The sequence below is a fragment of the Notamacropus eugenii genome, chromosome 3 (genome assembly GCF_028372415.1).
Source record: "Notamacropus eugenii isolate mMacEug1 chromosome 3, mMacEug1.pri_v2, whole genome shotgun sequence".
Classification (NCBI taxonomy): domain Eukaryota; kingdom Metazoa; phylum Chordata; class Mammalia; order Diprotodontia; family Macropodidae; genus Notamacropus; species Notamacropus eugenii.
The window spans coordinates 54812911-54833300 of NC_092874.1; the positions used below are offsets into that span (position 1 = coordinate 54812911).

At 37.9% G+C, this 20390-nt stretch overlaps 1 protein-coding gene across 10 annotated transcripts in view; it reads right to left on the reverse strand.

The window, feature by feature from the left end:
• ADAM22 (ADAM metallopeptidase domain 22) overlaps positions 1–20390 on the reverse strand; it is a 262858-nt gene that overhangs the window by 12795 nt on the left and 229673 nt on the right. For 4 of the 10 annotated variants that reach the window (XM_072651557.1, XM_072651551.1, XM_072651556.1 and 1 more), the window contains 2 exons: positions 10993–11093; positions 10496–10562 (listed from right to left, as the gene is read on the reverse strand). In XM_072651557.1, the coding sequence (XP_072507658.1) occupies positions 10496–10562; positions 10993–11093 (168 nt within the window). Of the gene's footprint in view, positions 1–5072; positions 5160–7854; positions 7966–10495; positions 10563–10992; positions 11094–13999; positions 14195–20390 lie in introns of all 10 variants that reach the window. The other 6 variants (XM_072651554.1, XM_072651552.1, XM_072651560.1 and 3 more) reach the window with 5 other exon arrangements.

Genomic DNA, 20390 nt, shown 5'->3' on the forward strand with positions numbered 1-20390 from the left:
ATTTTTGAGCCCCCACTGCAGTATATAGCACATAGCAGGCACTTAAAAGTTTGTTGACTGACACTTTTATTTCTCTGATCTCCATCCCACCAGAGATAGGGCAAAAAATTTAACCCAACCCTTAACTGAACCTAGATGAGAGCATTAGAAGTAATAATGATGCCATCTGTAGAGTTCTTAAACTTTCCCACAGCACTTCTGGGTCTATAATCTTATTTGATCAAAACAACTCTCCTATGAGGGAGACAGGTTAAATTCTTCATCTCTATTTTATGTATGAAGAAACTAGGGCACAGTTTTAGACTAGGCCACTTGAGAGTGATCTCTATGCTCCCCATATTTCCTGACATTCAGTACTGCCCTGGGGTCATACCAGAGCAGACTGACGTCCTCCTGCAGTATCCTTGCCTTGTTGTTGATAGGGGATGACTTTGGGCTTTTTGACTGCCCAGGGTTGAATCGTTTTAGAGAAGTGTCCCATTCCCATCATGACCATCACCCCCACTAGTAGCAGCAGCACCACCACTATCACCACCCCCACCAGCACTGCCACCATTACCACCACCAGCACCCCCACAACTAGAGCTAGCTCAGTTCAGATGAGTCATCTTAGACTGGGCCAGAACTGGGCCATTTAGAATCTCAACATCCCAAAGTTAAGAGGAACCTCAAGAACCATTCAATATAATCCATAGAATACAAACCAAATGTCCTTGACAAATGACTTATCCAGACTTTGTTCTGAAGACTTTCAGCGAAGGCATACTCACCACCTCTCAAAATATCCCATTCTCTATTTGCACAGTTTCAATTTTTAGGAAAACCTTTCCTTGCATTAAGACTAAAATTGTCATTTTGTAGCTTTCCCTCATAATTCTTATGAAATCACAGGTCCAGTCAGACCCAAACCAAACTGAATATCTATTTCCTTATTCCATACAGCCATTCAAATACAGGAGGAGTCATTTTTTTAGTCATGTCTTCTCTGTAACCTCATTTGGGATTTTCTTGGCAAAGACACTGGAGTGGTTTTCCATTTCCTTCTCCAGCTCATTTTACAGATGAGAAAACTGAGGCAAACAGGGTTAAGTGACTTATTCAGAATCACACAGCTAGTAAGTATCTGAGGCTGGATTTGAACACAAGAAGATGAGTCTTCCTAAATCTAGGCCCAGCACTCTATCCACGACCTAGCTACCTCATTTGAAGACCTACATCTTCTCTCCAGTTGGTTAAATATTTTTAATTATTTCAACCAGTCTTCATATGGTACCATTCTGGTTGCCTCCCTCTGGACACTCTCCAGCTTATCAATGTCCTTCTTAAAATGTGGTTTTTAAACTACCAAAAGTAGTTTATTCAGGACCCACAACAACAGGAACGTCTCCTCCCTATTCCTGGACACTTACGACTCTTATAATGCATCCTAAGATCATATTTTCCTTTTTGGTCACCATATAACACTTGCTTCACATTGGGCTTGCCATCCTCTACAATCCCTAGGTCATTCCACAATTCAGAGGAACTGGGAGTGCTTCCTCCATCTTTTACTTGGACTGTCAATTTTATTGACCCCAAATATTTATCTATTAATTCCATCTTATTAGAATCAGTTCAATGTTTTACAGTCAGTTTTGGATCTTGACCCTATGGCTCCTAGCTTTGTATTATCTGTAAATCTGACAAGAATTCTACCCATCCAAATTACAGATAATGATATTAAACAGCATAGAATCAGGGTCAAACAGATCCCCGAGCTTTTTCCCTAGAGACTTCATTCCAATTTCACAATGAATCATTAATGAATGATTCCTCTTTCTAACTGACAGTTCAACCAATTCCAAATCCACCTAACTATAAATCTCTGAACTATCCTTATTTTCCATAAGATTATCATAAGAGACTTTGTGAAATGTTTCCTAAAAACTAGGTGATATATTATAGTTATGGCACTTTCCTGATCTATCAGTCTAATTCACCTGTCAAAAAAGAATATGAGATGAACTTGACAGGACCAGTTCTTGATGAAGTTTCTTTGTGTCTATTACCAACTTTTTTAGACTTTCACTGGGAGTCATCTCCAGTTGTCTTACTCTATACCTTGCCACTGGACCCAGATGACTCTGGAGGAGAGAGTAAGGTTGGTGACTTTGCACAGCTCTCCTTCACTTAAATCCAATTTACTTGTAAGTCATGACATCTCCTTCCTGATGTCACTATCCTCCTCAAGAATGAAGGACAAACAACAGAACAGAAGCAGAACCATAGAGAAAAACAGAACCAGTACAGGCACTCTATCTTAGGTACTGAACTTTCTGCCATATAAGCCTGCTACAGTCAGAGAATCACCACTAAATCTTGCTCTGGAAGTTGAGAGGATAGCAATGTAACCTCTTCAAGGTTATTTTGTGGAGAGATGTAGTTTTGAAATCTCAAGAGGCAGGAAAAGCAGAGCTGAGCTTTAGCACAAGGTTGCTTTAAGCATAAGCAAAGGAGTTGTGGGTACATCCAAGATGCCCTATGTACGGTTAGAACCAGAGGGAAAGCAAGAATCATTCCTTCTGCTTTAAGATTTTTAAAAAATTGGAAAGGTCTGGGACAGTCCACTGATTCACCAGAGTCACAGAGCTATCAAACTGGCCGATCCCCAAGACTTACAGCAAAGGTCTTCCCGGTTTTCTCAGAGTGGCACAACCCTGGGCTGGAGCCTTTTATTAAGCTATCATCAATAACTTCTTGTAACCAAGACATGGCTTTTCAATGATTTACCAAACCTCAGTTTGACCCATCACCGCAGGAGTCTATGTCTAAGGCCAATCAAGGAGAAAAAAGCGGGTACACCAGACATCCTCTCAAACTGCCCAGGCAGCTTTGCACGTGCAGTTGGGATACTGAGGCATTTCCCCAGCCATATACTTCGTGCATCCATGCAGCTTCTGGGCAGATGAAGACTTCAGGCCTGATCCCAAAGACTATGAATTACTGTCGAGGAGCAGTGTAAACTACTCAGCCGACCTTGTGGACAGGAATCACCTCTTCCAGGGTACCATTTTGTTCATTATTATTAATAGGTGTTAAATTAGTTCACTACAAAAAAAAAAAGATCACTCACCCATCAGTCTAGGACCAAACAAGTTTGGGGAAATGATGATGGGGTGGGTGGAACAAACTATAATCTGCCCATAAGCCTTAGGAATACAGGGCTAAGGGTGAACAAAAATTTAAAGAAAACATAAAAATGATCTTACCTGTCTTGTTGACTTTGGCCATCTTGGGAGCTGTAGGTGAGGGTGGGATGTTTGAATATAAGCATGTGTGTGTGTAGGAGGGTCCAGTGTGGGAAGGTAGGACATGTCTGGGGGTGAAGGTGGTGGCAGGATATATGTGAGTTGAGGGCATCAGTCAGGCAGGGGGTTATGCCATGGGTGGGATATATGCAAATGTTATGAGTCAAGCTAAAATGCGGGTAGGCCTAATCATTTTCTCAAACTATTTGCAAGGTCACTCTAAATGGTACCATGGAAGAGAAAGTCCACCTATGTGGGTGCTGAGTGCTCTCTCTCTCTCTCTCTCTCTCTGTTTTAAATTAACTGTTTTAAAATCTTGCCCGAGAAATACCAACTCTAGTCACTTATCTGGAAGTGTTCTTGTAAGCTGTACTGAAAAGAGAAGGTATTTAAAAGACCATTTTTTTCTCTAATGATAGCTTTCTTTGCCTTCAGTGTCACAAAGTTAAAAATGAGGACCAGTCTATAGGAAAATATAAGGATGAATGATGGTTCTTGTCAACTGAATAGAAGAAACACAATTCAGAGCTGCTGCAGATGACCTTTGGCTTCTAGAGTAACAGAGAGCCCAGTCACAGGATCTACACAGGAGACGGAGTAGCTTCTGCACTGGGAGAATTACAGTTCCTACATCTGCAGGTCAAGAGCAAGGTTTTCTTGAAGCTTTTAGCTTCCACCTACAGCGGCTTCCACCAAAGGAAGCTCAAATACCCAGAAATTTTGTCAAGGGCTGAATTTCTTATTGGCATGAAGACTGTAAGAAGCAGGGTGGCCTGTATTCTAGACAGAGCCAATTCTTGGAATTAGGAAAACCTGGATTCCCTACGTTCCTAAGTCCTGCATCTGACACATACATACTAGCTCTGAAGAGCCACAAGCAAGTCACTTAAACTCTCAGGGTCCCAGGCAACTCTATAAAGACCATGATGTCTTCAGGCTTTAGAAGAAGGGGGTTTCCAAACTGGGAGAATCCCCACACTGATGACATCTCAGGTTCAGACCAAAAATAACAATAATAATTAATAATAATAATGAAGACTGCTTATAATAATGATAATTCATGAAAAAAATTATTTGAATATATGTATATTATTGGAATATATGTATAATATACATATTCTCGATGTAACTATTACTCAACACCTAGTAATCATACTAACCAAAAAGTACTCAAGACCACCCTCTACATTTTCACATGCAGCCATCATGCTTTCAATGAGCTTCACGGTCATAGAAAAAACAAATCCAATCCCATTGTTTAAAAGAGGTAAAATTCCACGGCCTTCTGTCATCCTCTTTTCACTCAAATTTAGGATGCCCTCTCTGGTAGAGGTAATGGGTAGGAAGAATGCGTCATGGAGCCACTTGATTAAATAAACTAAATTTGGGTTCGGTTAATTTTTTTTATTAGTGGAAGGTATGTCTCATGCCTGTAAGACACTATTCAGCATAAAATGAAGAGGAAGCTATTAAAAAGCTAGAGAGATGGTAGGGGGAGAAGACATGCACTAGTGACACCCCTTTCAAATGGTTTTATTTGAAACATTCAGAAAAGAACAAGAATTGCATGGAAAGCCAAAACCAACAACGACCAAAAAGAAAACAGAAATCAAAAGAAAAGAACAAGGGAGCCCTTTCCACACACACAGGGACTTGTATTGAGAGAGACAAGCTAGACAGTCCAGCCCTGCCCCAGTCCTTTCCAGTGCCGGGGATGGGGTGGGCTGGGGAGGAGAGGGGTGTGGAGCTAGTTTGAAAAGAGTAGAGAATTAATTCGCCAAATACCTAAAGTACGGTCCTTCAGAGTTTTTATTCACATCTTCTACCCACTGAGCTACATTATATTCTCTTTTGAACCATGGGTTTAAATACCTGCAGAAAGCAATGGAAGGAACAGAGAAAGCAGAAGAACAAGATAGAAAAATCTGAGAACACACGGGACAAGCTTAGCAAGGATGCCTTCCCCCTTTAATGCAAACAAACCAGGGTGGATGGTGGGTGGTGGATGGTGGGTGGTGGGTGGGGATGAGGTGGATGGGGATGAGGTCATCTGTACTAGGGCATGGGGCAGGGAGAGGAAAATCTCAGCTACAACAAGGCTCGAGGCAATTACTCTGGAATGTGGTCAGTGGATCAGGAGAACAGTTTCAGGTGGGCTCCCTAAGGGACTTTGAGGATCTTTTCTAGAGACTACTCACAGCCCTTCACAGTCTCAACCCCAAATGATTTTACTCCAACCATTTCCTGTTAACTGACTCTGGTCACTCAGAGTACACAAATCAAATTTGCTATGTGGGGAACAGAAAACTTTAAGAATACCACAAAAGAGGAAATAAACTGATTATAGAACCATAGATTTAGAGCTGGGAAAGAGACCTTAGCGGTCAGCTGGCCCAGGAGTTCTTAACCTGCAGTTTGTGAAATTGTTTAAAAAAAATTTTTTTTTTATAACTGTATTTCAATACAATTGGTTTCCTTTGTCATCCTAGGCTTTTGATTATATACATTTAAAAATATTACTCTGAGAAGGGGTTCATAGGCTTTACCCATCTACCAAAGGTGTCAATGACCCCAAAAAGATTAAGAACCCCTGATTTAGTCCAACGGATTCATTTTACAGATGAGTAAACTGAGGTCTATAAAGAGATGAACTCATTTATTCAAGGTAACATGGGTAATAAGGGACAAATCCTGAACCCAAGTCCTCTGGCTCCAAATCCAGTGAGCGCCAGTCTGCTTTCTTTCACAGGGAAAGGAAGGACCTCCCATATGCTGCTCTACCCTTCTCTCCATCCAGAAACAGTGCTAGAGGGGGAGTCTCTACAAGACTCATGCTTGAGAAACAATGAGAAACAATCCTCGATTCCAGAGTCATTAGCATGACAGTTGTCTTGGTAGCGCTCCACGATAATTACTGAGGACAATGCGTGGTGTTTAATCGTGGCTCCAATGTGTGGACATCCCCTCTCTCCTTTGTGCATCCTATCTTACAGTGACTCAGGTTACAATTAGGAAATGGTCCATGAGAATCACCATCCAAGTAACTCTATTTTAAGTTGGGTGTCTAGGGTACAAGGGACATCATAAAGCTCATCACATTTCCTTCCCGAGAGAGGCACTGTGTATGTCTGAACATATGCCTGGAGGGACTACCACCCAAAAAAAGAAAATTTTAAGGACAAAAGACTACAGTCTTGAGAGGATTGATTTTTAATTTTGAGTTTTATCTTCAGGGCCAAATGAACACCCCCTTGGGTTTTTGTACCTTCAAAATTTTCAAAGTGTAAATGTAGAGCACATAAGGAGTCAGGAGGCTTGGAGTTTTCTCATCAGTAACACAAATAGATTATGCCTTTTCTCTTGCCCATATCACAGAGGCATTGTGGGAATTGATGAGATCAGTCCCATGAAACCATGGAAATTAGCCAGAGCCAAATATAAAAATATGTGGCTTTATGATGACAACGTCTATTCTTTCCATTTTTATTTAGTTCTCAAGTACATTTCATTAATACTCATATTACTGTAGTTGCTTTTATTTTTTAAGCATATCAGATTTTTCTTTCTCTCCAGATCTGGCCCTTTCTCTCCCTTCATTTTTAGATGTGTCCAACATATTGCACCACTGAAAAGCGGAAAGTTCAGTCTGTGAAAGAAGAGTTTGTTTGAAGAGCTTCTGAGACCATTTTTGCCAATGGACGTGCTATCCCCCAAGTGGGGAACCAGCTTGCGACAGAGCCTTGCTGTTAGCCACAACCACCTTCAATGGGCTTTCTTTACAGAGAAAGAGAGCAAATCAAAACTTGCTTGAAGCCCTCAATAGAGTCTCTGAACCCAAAGTAAAAGTTGAAAAAGCCAATACAGCCACAGATGGAGTGCTAGTTAAAGCTCTGGGCTGGGAGGAGGATATTAGAGAAAGCCCATGCAGCTGTTACCAGGTAGGACACTTGACATAGCCATACCACGAACCAAGACTCTCACAGGCCCCCTACAACTTCAGGGAGCCGAAGGCCAGTTTTCTCCCTGCACTTCAAATGCAAATTCAAAGGACATATCATGGAGACAATGGCTATAAGAAGGAGCTGAAAGCTACAAGGCTTGACATTCGCAAGGTCAGCTTCACTCTTTCCAACTGGGTAGCATTTCAGAGAGCTGGAATCTCTTTACTTAAGGCCGTGGAATAGAGCCTTTTCACCTGCTTCTTTTAGGGACCTGCCCATTAAGCATTTGCAGTTACCATCCCCATGATCTCAAGGCATATGGTGGTTGGACTGATAGAATTAAATCAAATTGCCCTGAAACCTACCTACTCAGCCTACATGACTTAACTTGGCCTCACAGCGCAACATGCAGAAATGCCTCATACCCAGGCTTGAGAGGCTTTTTGTTTTTTAAATTCTTCAGGCTGGAAAGGCAGGGAGAGCTTAGCTAGAGCCGGCTGCATCAGGAACATCTCCAAGCAGTCACAGGGGGCTTCGTCATAAATCAAATAACTGAGCTCAGATAAGGAAAGACTTCAAGGAGAATTCATTGGCAGCCCAGAATAAAGGGGCAGATGGAAACTGACCTGTGGTCCTGACTCCCTGTCAAAGGGGGGTCGGAAACCCCTGGGCTTATGCCTTGGGTTGGGATTGGCTGGTCGAGGGAGTGCCCAGGCTCGGATGCTTGGGGCTCCCTCCTGCAAAAACACAATATATAATAGAAAGTCTAAGCCAAAAAAAAAAAAAAAGTCAGTATTATGTACAACAGTAAGGAAGATGTACATGTTCTGAGGAAAAACAATGCAGATTTAACAAAGATACCACAGGCTGTCAATCAGCATAGCACACGCCTTCATTTTGTACTCTTCAGGATAAAGGCGTTCCACTAGTTTGCCTTACCAAACACTTTCAGCAGAATCCTACTCTTCCAAATGAGGCTCTCTACAAGTCAAACTTAAGGAGATTTCCTCGTCTGTGGAATGTGTCTAACTCTGAGAAGAAAGTCCCAGCTGATGCCTAAAGTTCTTTTTATTATAGTTACCCACTGATATTACTATACCAAAGGTGAGGGAAGGGGTGTAGTACCCAATAAAGCTGAAAAACAGCAGCTATTTCAAGGTATCAGTGGAATTCATATGTAGCAAGAAGGCTTACAAACAGATTTTTATCTCTTTATTGAGATTGTTTAGATATAAAAGGGGCACGTGAGATAAGAAGTGGTCAGTTTCCAAAGGCTTGATATTATTGTTATATTATTATTATTGAAGGGAAATAGGTTGTTAAGAACACAATTAAAGGGAAATAAATACAGGACCACATTTTGGAAAATCTGTGAAAACTCTTTGAAATGTTACCAGTTTGTTTCTCACCTACAAAGATGACTCATGGCCAACTTTTCCTGTCATACTCAATGAGCTCCCAGACAAAGTTTTTCAAGTTATTTGGGGCATCAGATTAAATTTTTTTTAACAAGGCTTTGGGAAATTTATAACAAAAGATAATCATGTGATTACTCTAGAAAAGTATTATATTAACCCTACTTTTTCCCTTTAGTACCGATAAAAAGGAAGTAACTCTTTGGTCTCCAAACCCAGGGCTCTATTCTAATGTCAACATCATTCTCTCCCCTGTCCAAATTTTAGATATCTTTAAGCCTTGTTATATATATATATATATATATATATATATATATATATATATATATATATATATAACTGTATACATATATATATGTATATACAGTTGGAAAATTAAAGAGTACATAAAGAAAAGAAAAAAGAAAAAATTGCCTTTTATCAGTTTTATTCTAGGGAGCAACTGGATGAAACACAGCTAAGGAACTCTTAGCTTAGGTATCATATCGTGTAGCCCCATGCAAAAAAACCAGACTAAATAACAATCCAAGAAGAGTTTATCAACAGTAAGACCTAAAGCACCCAAGTGCTTTGGGAGTATGTAAAATAAACTCTCAGAGCTTGGGAGTTAATGGTATCATTTTCTATTGCCATTCTGAATCATGCAATAGAATTACTTGAATTGTCCATTATTTCCCAGTGGATAACGAATCCTCCATATAAACTTTGACAAGCCACTTACAGACAATACCATTCAGCTTGGAAGATCCAAATTTCAGAGCAATGTTATTATACCTGGACTAAAAAATGTAGGGTAGATGATGGAAATGCTAACGGAAGTTTCTAGCTGGTAGTTAACAAAATACTTAAAATTCAAGCTTTTTTTTTTTTCCAAAACAAAACCAACCAAAAAATATCATTAGTAAGGTATGAAAAAGCAAGTGAGATTCTGGAAATAGCAATTATCACCAGAGTGAGAGAAGTAAAGATTCTGACATGGGACAAGGGTAATGGAAACTGACCTGGGTGCTAAGCATTACATAGAAAGATATGGATTAGGGCTATGCTTGATTCCAGGAAGATAGCTGAAAAATTTAATTAAGCTTGGCTATGTATGTGTGTGTATATATATATATATATATGTGTGTGTATATATACATTTAAAAAGAGAGACAGAAAAGAGTGCAAGGTTATTCTAAAATATTTTAGTGTGAACTCTTCCTCTCTTATTTAACTTTTTGCATGTACAATCTTATGTACAATGCTATATTCAGAAATGTCAATGCATCTTAAGGAGCAGAAAAACATAAATATCTTTTTAAGCTTCTTTTCATAAGTGTGATAGTAATGCTTTATTTTGACTAGTCTGAGAGAATGCTTAGATGGCAGCCATGAAAATCTCTGAGCGGGAGCTTTAAGTCGGGAGACGATCCAAATATAATTGGACTCTTTCCTAATGCTTTCAAGGTGGGAGTGAGTATTGGGGAGAAAAAGAGAGTTATCTCTCTGGAATGGTTGAACCCAGGGTGATGAAAAGAAAAAAAAAGGAAAGTTAGCAGCATTCCCTTCAAACACTGAACCAAGACACCACAAAGGAAGGTTACTGCAGAATTAAGCCTGCAGCAAGGGTAGATAGAAGACCCTCACTGTCATTGAGTATTGCTATGGGCACAGTTGTGAAGATGCCTATGTAAAAAAGAGAAGTTATGATTAATTTTGCAAGGGTAAAAAGAATTAAGAATAGAACAGATTCTACCAATTTCTAGTTCTTTGATCAGATGATCAATTAACTTGCAAATGATCAACCCATTTTTGTTAGAACAAATCACAAGAAACACAGGAGGATCCTTTTTCATTAGAGGCTCAGACTTACTCAGTCGAATTGGATCGTGGTCTAAATCTTTTGCCTCTGACTTTCTTTCTGTTGCCTCCTAGATTACCTGAAAGAGATGGGTTGGAGATAGAAGATTTAGTTAGGTAAGTATGTATGTAAATAATATTATTTTAAATCTATTTACTAGCGCTTCTAACAAGAAGACTGCTTTCCTCAGTCAGATTTGCATCTCAAAGCATCCTACAGTCATCTCTAGTCATGTAGTATGCCCTAACTGTTAAACTCTCTCCCATTTATCATTAATAAGAAAGTTACACTCCTATTCTAAGTAAAAACAGCTTGAATTCTCATCCCATATTTACTTTCCTCTACCAGGCATGTAGTAGGTGATTAATAAATGCTTCTTGATTGATCGATTGTTGACTCCAATGGTCTTGTAAGGGAAAAGGAACAGAGAGAGGCTGATAAGGAACAATCCAGCCCAAGTAAATAGGGAACTTAGTGTGGGCCTACAAATGGATCTCAATTTTCCTTACCCTGCCATGAGTTACTGCGAGGTCTTCCATTTTCACAGATGTCTGAAATATGTTTTGTATCTGGAATCCTTTCACTCCAGGAATGGGAAAGTCCATTTGACCTGAAATTGAAAGAGGCATGTAATGTTCACTTCTCTTCTTAGCTTTCCAAGCTTGAGATTAGTTAACAAAACTGCTTATGCCACTACGTAATACATAAAATAAGCAAGAACTAAATTAACAATCTGGGAAAATGAAAGAATGAAGAGAAATAAAAAGGATTTCATGAAGAATAGAACTGCACAAAAATCAATTTAAGAAAAATCAAATACAAAGGAACCCCATTATAACACGGTAATTCTTATTATCATCTGTTGTTGTTATCATCTCATCCAGGCTGGAAACTCAGTGACCACTCACAGCTCAATCCCATTAAATACTCATCAGTATGCGAGCTTTAACCTATTCCACTTCTAACCTGAGCCTGTCTGTCCCTCCTCAGGCAGCCTGGTAATCTCACTCCCAGGGACTCACCATATTGGTAAAGGACTTACTGAAGATGCCTGCTCAGCTTTAGTGCTACTGCTGCTCAGAACTCCTGAGCTGAAGCATTGCACCGGGCTCAGCCTCCCCAGCAGCAGGGATTGCAGGCGTGTACGCCATCATGTCCGGCTAACGCGGTTCGTTATTAAATAGACTTGGATATACAATTTCTCATTATTCTCAAAATGTACATTGAAAAGCTTGATATAGTCCTTTCTGCTTATAACAGGTTAGTGCTGTTTACCAATACCAGGGTTATAAAGAGGTCCTGCTGTACTTGTTTCTTAAGTATAAGGCCATGATAGAGTTTGATTAAGATTTACTCAAGACAAATATGATTAAGCCATAAAGGCGATACTGTTGTTTCCTCAGAAAGCAAGTCAGCTTCTTCCTGATAAATGGAGTTTCCTCCAACAATGTCATCTCAAACGACTACTGACTCATTAAATAAATGTCAATGAACTTGGTCAGACATAGATCATGGACACCTTTGTGGGTTGCATCCATTAACCACTTTACTACCATTTGTGTATTTGTGTCCTATCATCTTCAAATGGAGTTATATGTTAGAAACAAAATGGACAGACCCACCTGGTGTCACACAAGAACCACTTCATGACATTCTACACACCCAGTAGCATGGAAGAAGATTAATGAGACTTAACATTCTTTTCTGAGCTGCTTAAGATTTGCAACCTTGAGCCTCGGGAAGTGCGGGAGCCGCCCAAAGGCTTTTTCTGGTGTTTCCGGTGACTGCTTTTGTGTTTTAGAAAATGGCACCATGCTTCAAACATCACACATCATGATGGAAAATTGTTACGAATCTTCCCTTCAAAGGGAGACTTCTTATTAACCTATTTGTGATCAAGTAGTTAAGTGGACACACCATGCACCAATCCATTACTGGTTCTCTGAAGTTAAGATAACATTCTTCACCATCACTGGCTAATTAAGTGGTGTCCCATTTGAGGCAATAACAGAAATACCACTGCAATCTATTTAACTCCCTCCATTTATCTACTATATTAATTTAAAACTGTTTTACTGAGAAAATATGTTTTTGCTATGGAAAACAGAAGCAGCCCAAATCCTTGAACTCTTTAATTATACCTGTCCCCTCTCTCTAAAAAAAAAAAAAAAAAAAAAAAAAAAAAGGCCCCAAAACCAAACCAAAAAACCCAAAACAACAAGAAAAAAAATTCACCAAAAAAAACCCAAAACCCTTTGCTCTCTTTTCCTCTTCATTCTTTATATATAAACCCTCTTTTTCATTCTGGGTATTCAGTAACTTGTTATAATGAAGTATAACATTAAAATGAAAAAGGAGATTTCCTAGGCAGTTTTTAAAAGGTTTCCATACCTCACCAAACTTGCTACTTTTATTGCTTATTCATACATGTTTTTGATGAGTAAGATCTATTGTGAAAAAAAAATTGGGGAGAGACGGGGGAGGTGTTTTATAGTAACAGTTTCAGAAGTGATCTCATTTGCTAACAGAAAGAAGATAGTAAGGCCAGAGATTATAGAATTTTAAGTCCCTTCCAGCTTTAAAATTCTATCACTCTACTTGCCTTCTTTCTGCCAGTAGGAGAAGAGCAATTGCCTTTACAATCCAAAATAGCTACCGTTCCAAAGGTAACACATAAGGTGTTAATACATAGACATATGTATGTTATTTACCCCTCTTCTTCCCCTTCTCCCCATTACCAATGAATGAAATTCTTCTATGGAGCAGTTTTCTTTCACTATGAAAACAGGCTCACAATTATACACATTTCCAAAAGCATCTCAGCAATTTCTGTTTTCCCTCATTTTACACATCTGGGTAATTATAAATCATGCAGAATTTTAAGAGCTATTTATGTATTTTATGAACTTGGAGCAAAAATATGATATCAAACTCTAAAGAACAGATGAATAAAGCATCTACCCATACTGTATTGATATGAATGCTGGCAAACACACATCAAACCAGTTAAGCTAGCACTAAGCTGAAAGTTGCATACATCTAGGAAAGATCATTCCAGGAATAAAATGCAAAACTAGCAATCCTTAATGCAACATTCAAAAGCACGTCACAACAATCAATCTTTGCTTCATGTCTAGCTTTGCTTTAAAAAACACAGCATAGTATTTAAAATTTTCTAAATAGCATTAAGACTACAAATTTATTTATTGCTTTTTATTGAAGCATGATAGTAACCTTTTTCTTTGACTACAAGACCATGATATGAAGCCCACCATTTAAAATGTCAGTGAACATTATCTTTTCTGGAGACATATGAGAAATAAATTGTTCAACACCCTCTTGGGTCACCATGTACGTAAAGTTGTTGTTTATTTAATTGATTTTGCTCATTTGATTATAAAAACAAGCAATGTGGAGCATGGGGTACTCTAGAATACCCCCAGAACTCATGCATGTAATCAAAGAACAAGGGATACCATTTATAACATTCCAGAAAGAAGGAAGAAGTAATCAAACCTGCTGCAAAATAATGAAATGTTCTGACTAATGGAATAATGTGGAATGGAACAGGTAGAAATCTGAAAATGCGACAGAAAAGCAGACCTCTTCTTAGAACTAGATGCTGAGTTTGTGCTGACTCCCGGAGGCATGTCGCTATAAAAAGAATCGGCATCTCCAGGCTTTTTTACATAATCTCCCTGGGGTAATTGTCTAAAGCATAATAAACATTTTAAAGTCAGAAAACAAGACACACGTACACAGACATATACAAATATTAGTTCAGGAAAAAAGAGGTAGGGCTAATGATCTATATGAATCAAGTCTATCATAACACACAAAATTATTACTAAAAGGTGACAAATGAAAGTCATTCTCACAGTGAGTATTTGGAAGGGCCAGGACTGCCATGCTGAAATGGTTGGTTAAAGCAGCCTTACATTCTTTCAAAAAGACGAAGCGCTCCATTTTGTTAAGTTAGACCCCATTATCTTTGCAAGTCTTAATTTCATCTTTATATTTAACATTAGGGTAGAAAACCTTGGAGTAGATGAGTACAGCATTATCACTGGACTGAAGAAACTCATCTTCATGATTCCCACATATTGACCAAACCTTAAAATAGGAGTTCTTGAGCCAGGGTTCATGACTTTGTTTGATTCTTTAAAATATACTTTGATGACTAGATTTCAACATAACTGGATTCCTTGGTAATCCTATGCATTTTATTTTATGCATTTGAAACATTATTCTGAGAACGGGTTCAAAGGTTTATGAAAGTGCCAGAGGTGTCCATTACACAAAAATGGTTAAGGACTCCTATTTTAAAAGAATGAGGAATTGTCTCCTGCTTGTTCCATTATATGATACAACTACAGCCTTATTATTATAATTTGGATTCCTTTCTGGGTTTCACAATCTGCTTACAAGAAAAGTGAATAAATGGAATATGATTTAGTGGAGAAACCAAAAGGTAACTAAATATTTGGAATTTCGTATGTGTGAAGGATAAGAAGTGTAATTATTTAACCTAAATAAGAAAGTTAAGGAATGGTTTAGTAACTTTCTACTCGAGTGCAGAAGAAATACATAATGATGATGAAAACAGTTTTCCGTCTTCACTAAGAATGAGGAAAAAAATATACCAGATGTGATTTAGATTAAGATAGATATATGAATTTCATCTCTCTGGGTCTCAGTTTCCTTATCTGTAAAAGGAACAGTAAAGATGAGATGACCTGCAAGGTCCCTTTCATGTTACAAAAATAAGTAACATTCAACACCAGATTAAATTGTGGACTGAAGACCAGAAGCATTCTCATTTGGTTTCTGTGAGATCTTTCTTGGGGAAAGAAGTGTAGATACCATAACTTTCCAGCCTAAGACATTTAGTAAACATGTGATCTGAACAAATCCCTTGACTTCTCTGAGCCTTGGTTTCCTCATCTATAAAAGAGAGGGTTGGAATAGATGACCTCTAATGGCCCTTCTTGCTTTAATTCTGTAATCCCATGACTGCATGATCCAATTTTAAGTTTTCATTATCCTTAGGTCATCTTGGGTATTAACACCTTTCACTCAACTCTTCGTCCATACTAAGTGATCATTTCATCATTTCCCAATGTGTATCTGGACTGAGAACTGTGACCACAATTAATGGGGTTCAATTCCAAAGCTGTCGTGAATTTAAAGACAGGTTGGACGTCCCATAAAGAAGTGGATTTTAATTGCTCTCTGTGCAGAAGTATAAATTAAATGACTGCTTCTACCATTCTTTTCTCTCTTATACTTATAATGTCCTGCCATTTTCAACAGCAAGGCTTTAAGAAAACATACTGATTCTAAATTTTTGAAGGAAAGTTACTTTCAGATGCTGTCTTTGATTTCTGCTGACTTCCACATTGTAATTAGATTTTTTTAAAAATTTTGTTCATTTGTTTTCTTTAGTAATAACATGCCTTCTTGCAGTTATTTCAACATTGTCTTATATATCACTTTAGAAGCAATTTTTCAAGTAAACATAAAAAAAAACCCACCTCTCTTCTGAGTTATAGAATTTCAGTCTATTTCTTGTTAAAGAAGTTAGTATTCCTCATTAAATTTGCATTTTGGCTCAATTTCACATGTAAATAATGAGTGTTTATTCTAAACATTCATTTAAAAGATATACAATGACTGAACTCGGTAATGGCCAGAAATGTTCCCAAAGTAAACAAAACGACCATGTCTTCCTCTGTGCCTGAGGTATCTATGATAAAACATGACTATTTCTCTTCTAAACTAAACTTAACCCTTTTAATCTCTTGATTCATTTTCTGTTTTATTTCTGACACCTATCTCACTAGTTGACTAATTTCATCAGTGCTTGGGGGGAAAATGGCTTCTCCATGAAAGTTTTGGGGTTTGTCTTTTCATGACCAAAATTTCCCCTCTGGATTATCCTGACCATAGTAATGATGTTATCCATAAAAAATGCCTCAATCATCAAATCCTTGTAATGCCCAAGAATTGCATGCTACCTTGGTCACAATCTTTATAGGCTAAATGAAATGTGACATACATTGAACTGATGTAAAGAAATACTAAAGACGATGTTGAAATGATACTGATGATCATCTCTCCCATGATCATTTTCCAAAATGTACTCTGTCATTTAAAGGATTTGATTATCTTACTATTAATGAAACTAATTTTCTGGTTCACTAAAATACACTTTTCTTTTCCACACTGCTGGTCACATCTTATCCACTTTTACATAACTTCATCTTTTTTTTCAGTATTCGAATGTCATTCTTTATCTTTTGGGGGAATATTCTAAAGCTCAGTGGTTTGCAAACCAAGCACTCTGGAGAGAGAAGAAGCCAAGAGAGTCAAAGACAGGAAAGGCTCCCCCCATTCTAGGTAGTCCAAGTCACTTCCTTTGGTCAGGCAGAAAGGTTCTAATTGTAAACTCCTCATCATTATCTCTGGAGAATTAGGTGCTAGGCAAGTGCTGATTAGAATATTGGTCATTGTTCATGTGCTCCCAGGTGAAATGTTTCGCTATCTTCCTGGTCATGAAATTCACCCTTCTGTCTTCAACATTAGTCACATAATGCCCATTTCATCCTGACCAGTCATTACCGAAGCTGCACAACATCTGCTTCAATCTCCCTTGTGATTTTTCCTCAAATTTCTCCCACCACTGCCCCAATCCTTTGGTTATCTTAAAATCTTTCTTGTGCAAGTTTTAAATATTTTCTGTGTTTTTGTTAAATTCTACCTGCATGACCCAGAGCAAGATATTTCTCTTCCTTGGAATTAGTTTCCTCATCTGTAAAAAGAGGGAACAGAACTGAATGGCTCTGAGGTCTTTCCAATTCTAATGATCCTAGAATCCTAATCCTCCCAAAATGCTGACACTGTGTTGGTTTTTATTATTACTATTGTAAACAAAAGCATGACACTGACAGAGATATTCAACTTGTTAGCTGTTAAAAAATCTTTTCAAGTCTTATTCCACTATGAATCGGACTTGCTTCTTTTCCTTCAACGTGTTCTTCAGGCTACCTCCATTCTCTTTGTTCCCAAATACTTCTACAATTTAAAAGAGTTATTTTGAAAGCCAAGCCTCCCTTTCAGAGTGCTGACTGCTCCTCACGCCCCAGTGTCCCTTGTTATCCTAATGACTCATCTTTAGCCAAGTAACTGACAAAAAATGTCAGGACTGATCCATATAAAACTCGTTGTTCTGTCTCCCCAGGCTGACACTGCTTGTTCACTTGGACTACTTAGTCTCACTTCACTTCAGAAGGGAAAAAGTCTAACCCATTTTATAATTACAGTTGATTCAAGAGCTGAGTTTGAAGACTGGTGACTGAATGCTGATGTTTCTTGGGCTGAGTCCAAAATTTAATTGATCATCATCTAATTTCCACCTTTTACTAATGTTGCCATATTACTTATACCATATATGGATTATATGATGTTTCTATAACTAATAATTTCAATTAAAAAGGATAAGAGTCTCCTCCTATCCTTAATCAACATAATGTGATGTACTGGAATGGACACTGGACTTGGGGTTAGGAGACCTGGATTCTAGGTTCTGGATCTGCTGTGAACTATCAAGTTGCTTTCCTTTTCTGAGCCTCAGTTTCCTTATCTGGAAAATGAAGGGAATGTAGTTGATCTTAAAGATATTTTTTAGCTTTGTCATCTTGTCATCTTAATTGGCCCATCTTCAAGCTAAGTATCATGGTCAAGAGCACTAGACTTGGAGTTAGAAAGACCTCTGTTCAAATAGATAGACCAGCTGTGTGATCCTCAGCAAATCACTTTACTTCTCTCTGCCTCAGTTTCATCATCTCTAAAATGGGAATAATAATAGTATCCACCTCCCCAGATGGTTGTGAGGATCAAATGAGATACCATATTTCAGTGTTTTGCAATCCTTAAAGCAATGTATAAATGTCTATCATCTTCATCATCATCATCATCATCTTGGTTGACTCTCATTTGATGCTCAGAAAATTCATTATTTCCTTTCTTTAGCCTATGCTCTTTTTCAATTATGTGGTCAAGACCAAAGATTTCCATTTATGATTCTACACAGAAAATAACTAGTTTGCTCCAGGTCTCCTTTTTGCCCAAATCTTCCTCAGTCACACTTACTTGTCCTAAAGTTCAGTGTTTAATTTTCTGAGCTGCAGCTTGTTCATTCAGTGTGCAGGACTCTCAAAGTGCTCAGGCTAAGTGTTTTGGGGGAGAATTTTCAGTGACCCGGCACTGAGATTGCATCAGGTAGTCAGGTCCTTTTATAATGACTGTCAAAGCAGGAAAGGATAAAGTTGTATTTTTTTTACATTGATAACATTTTGCATGTTATTTTTATAAACAAAAACCTGATTAAGTACTTTTTCAGTTTCTCTTAGATTTGAATCTTTCCTTGAGAAAGGAATCTGATGGAACCCTTTCTAGGACTTTGTTTTTGGATTTGAGAGGAAGACCAAATTTATGTTTAAAAGCATGTCAGGATACTTTACATTAAGGTTTTGGAAGCTTTACCCTGGCATCATAACACCAGATTGGTAGGTCAAATTTTCTGGAATTATCTCACTCCTGTCCTTCCTCATCTTTGGAAAAGTGTTGGTTATTACATAGACAACTAGACAAATGTCTGACAGTTTCTTGGGATAGTTCAGGCTCTTCAAAGACAGTCAAAAAGCTTAGAGTTCAAATTAAGACCTAAGGCCCACACAAAATGATGTAGAATATGTTAATTTAGTCAAATGATCAACCTCTAACCCCTGGTGGAAGTAATTCTCCAAGGTCTTGTGTGTAATTTGGATCATCTGCATGGAATTTTACTTTAGTGTGCTATTTTTGAGAAGTATTGTACTAATGTCACATTGCAGGTCCATGGAAATCATTAAAATAATAAATGTAAAAAACAAACTAAGAAAAGTTTAAGGGAAGATGGGAAGAACACATAAGAAAGATTACTTTAAAAAAAGCTTTTTAAAAAAAGGAACAGGATGCTCCAGATTAAGATGAATGCTGAGGTCAAGAAAAACATAACTTAAGTACTGTATTTCTTATATATCATACTGATTTCAATTAATTGAAGACAGAGGAAAAGAATCAGGTCTTAACTGGATTTTTATTTCTTATCTAAGTTTCATTAGGTTGGGTTTTTTTCTTTTTCTATACTCTCTAATTGAAATAGACTAAATACACTGACTTAATGAAGGTGTAGTTTGAAGAGACTTGTAGTCACAGGATCTGAGTTCAAAACCCAGGACCACTATTTACTGCTTGTGTGACCTGGGGTAAGCTGGTTCACCTCCCTAGGTCTCAGTTTCCTCATCTATAAAATGAAGAAGCTGGGCTAGGTCAGAAGTAACCAATGGGCCTACTGAACCAGATTAAAATGTAATTGGGAAATACTTAACAAAAGAAATAAAAATGCAATTAAACATAGTTAATGTTAATTTGTAGTTTTCTAAATCAATATGCAGCTTGCAGAGAACATCACCTAGAGTTTAGTGGTCTCTAATTTCTTTTTTTTTAATTTATCTCATTCTTAACTTAAGAAATAAAACATTCTATTTGATCCTGACATTACTAGACTAAATGACATCTAAGTTCCCTTCCAGGTCTAGATATATGAGCCTATGGTTTTGAATGTTTTCTTCTGCTTAAAAACAAACAAACAACAAAAAAAATAGAGCATTTCCATATATGCAACAAAACACACAAAAAAGAAGATTCTATCTGAAACCATGAATCTCCATCTCAAACTGCTGCTTTTATGAGCCTATGATGTTGATGTACCATTCATGAGCTATTATCAAAAGTAGGAAGCCTAAACTCCTAATGCAAAATGTATAGGGATAGGAACTGGACCTGTTATGCACTGGCACAGAGA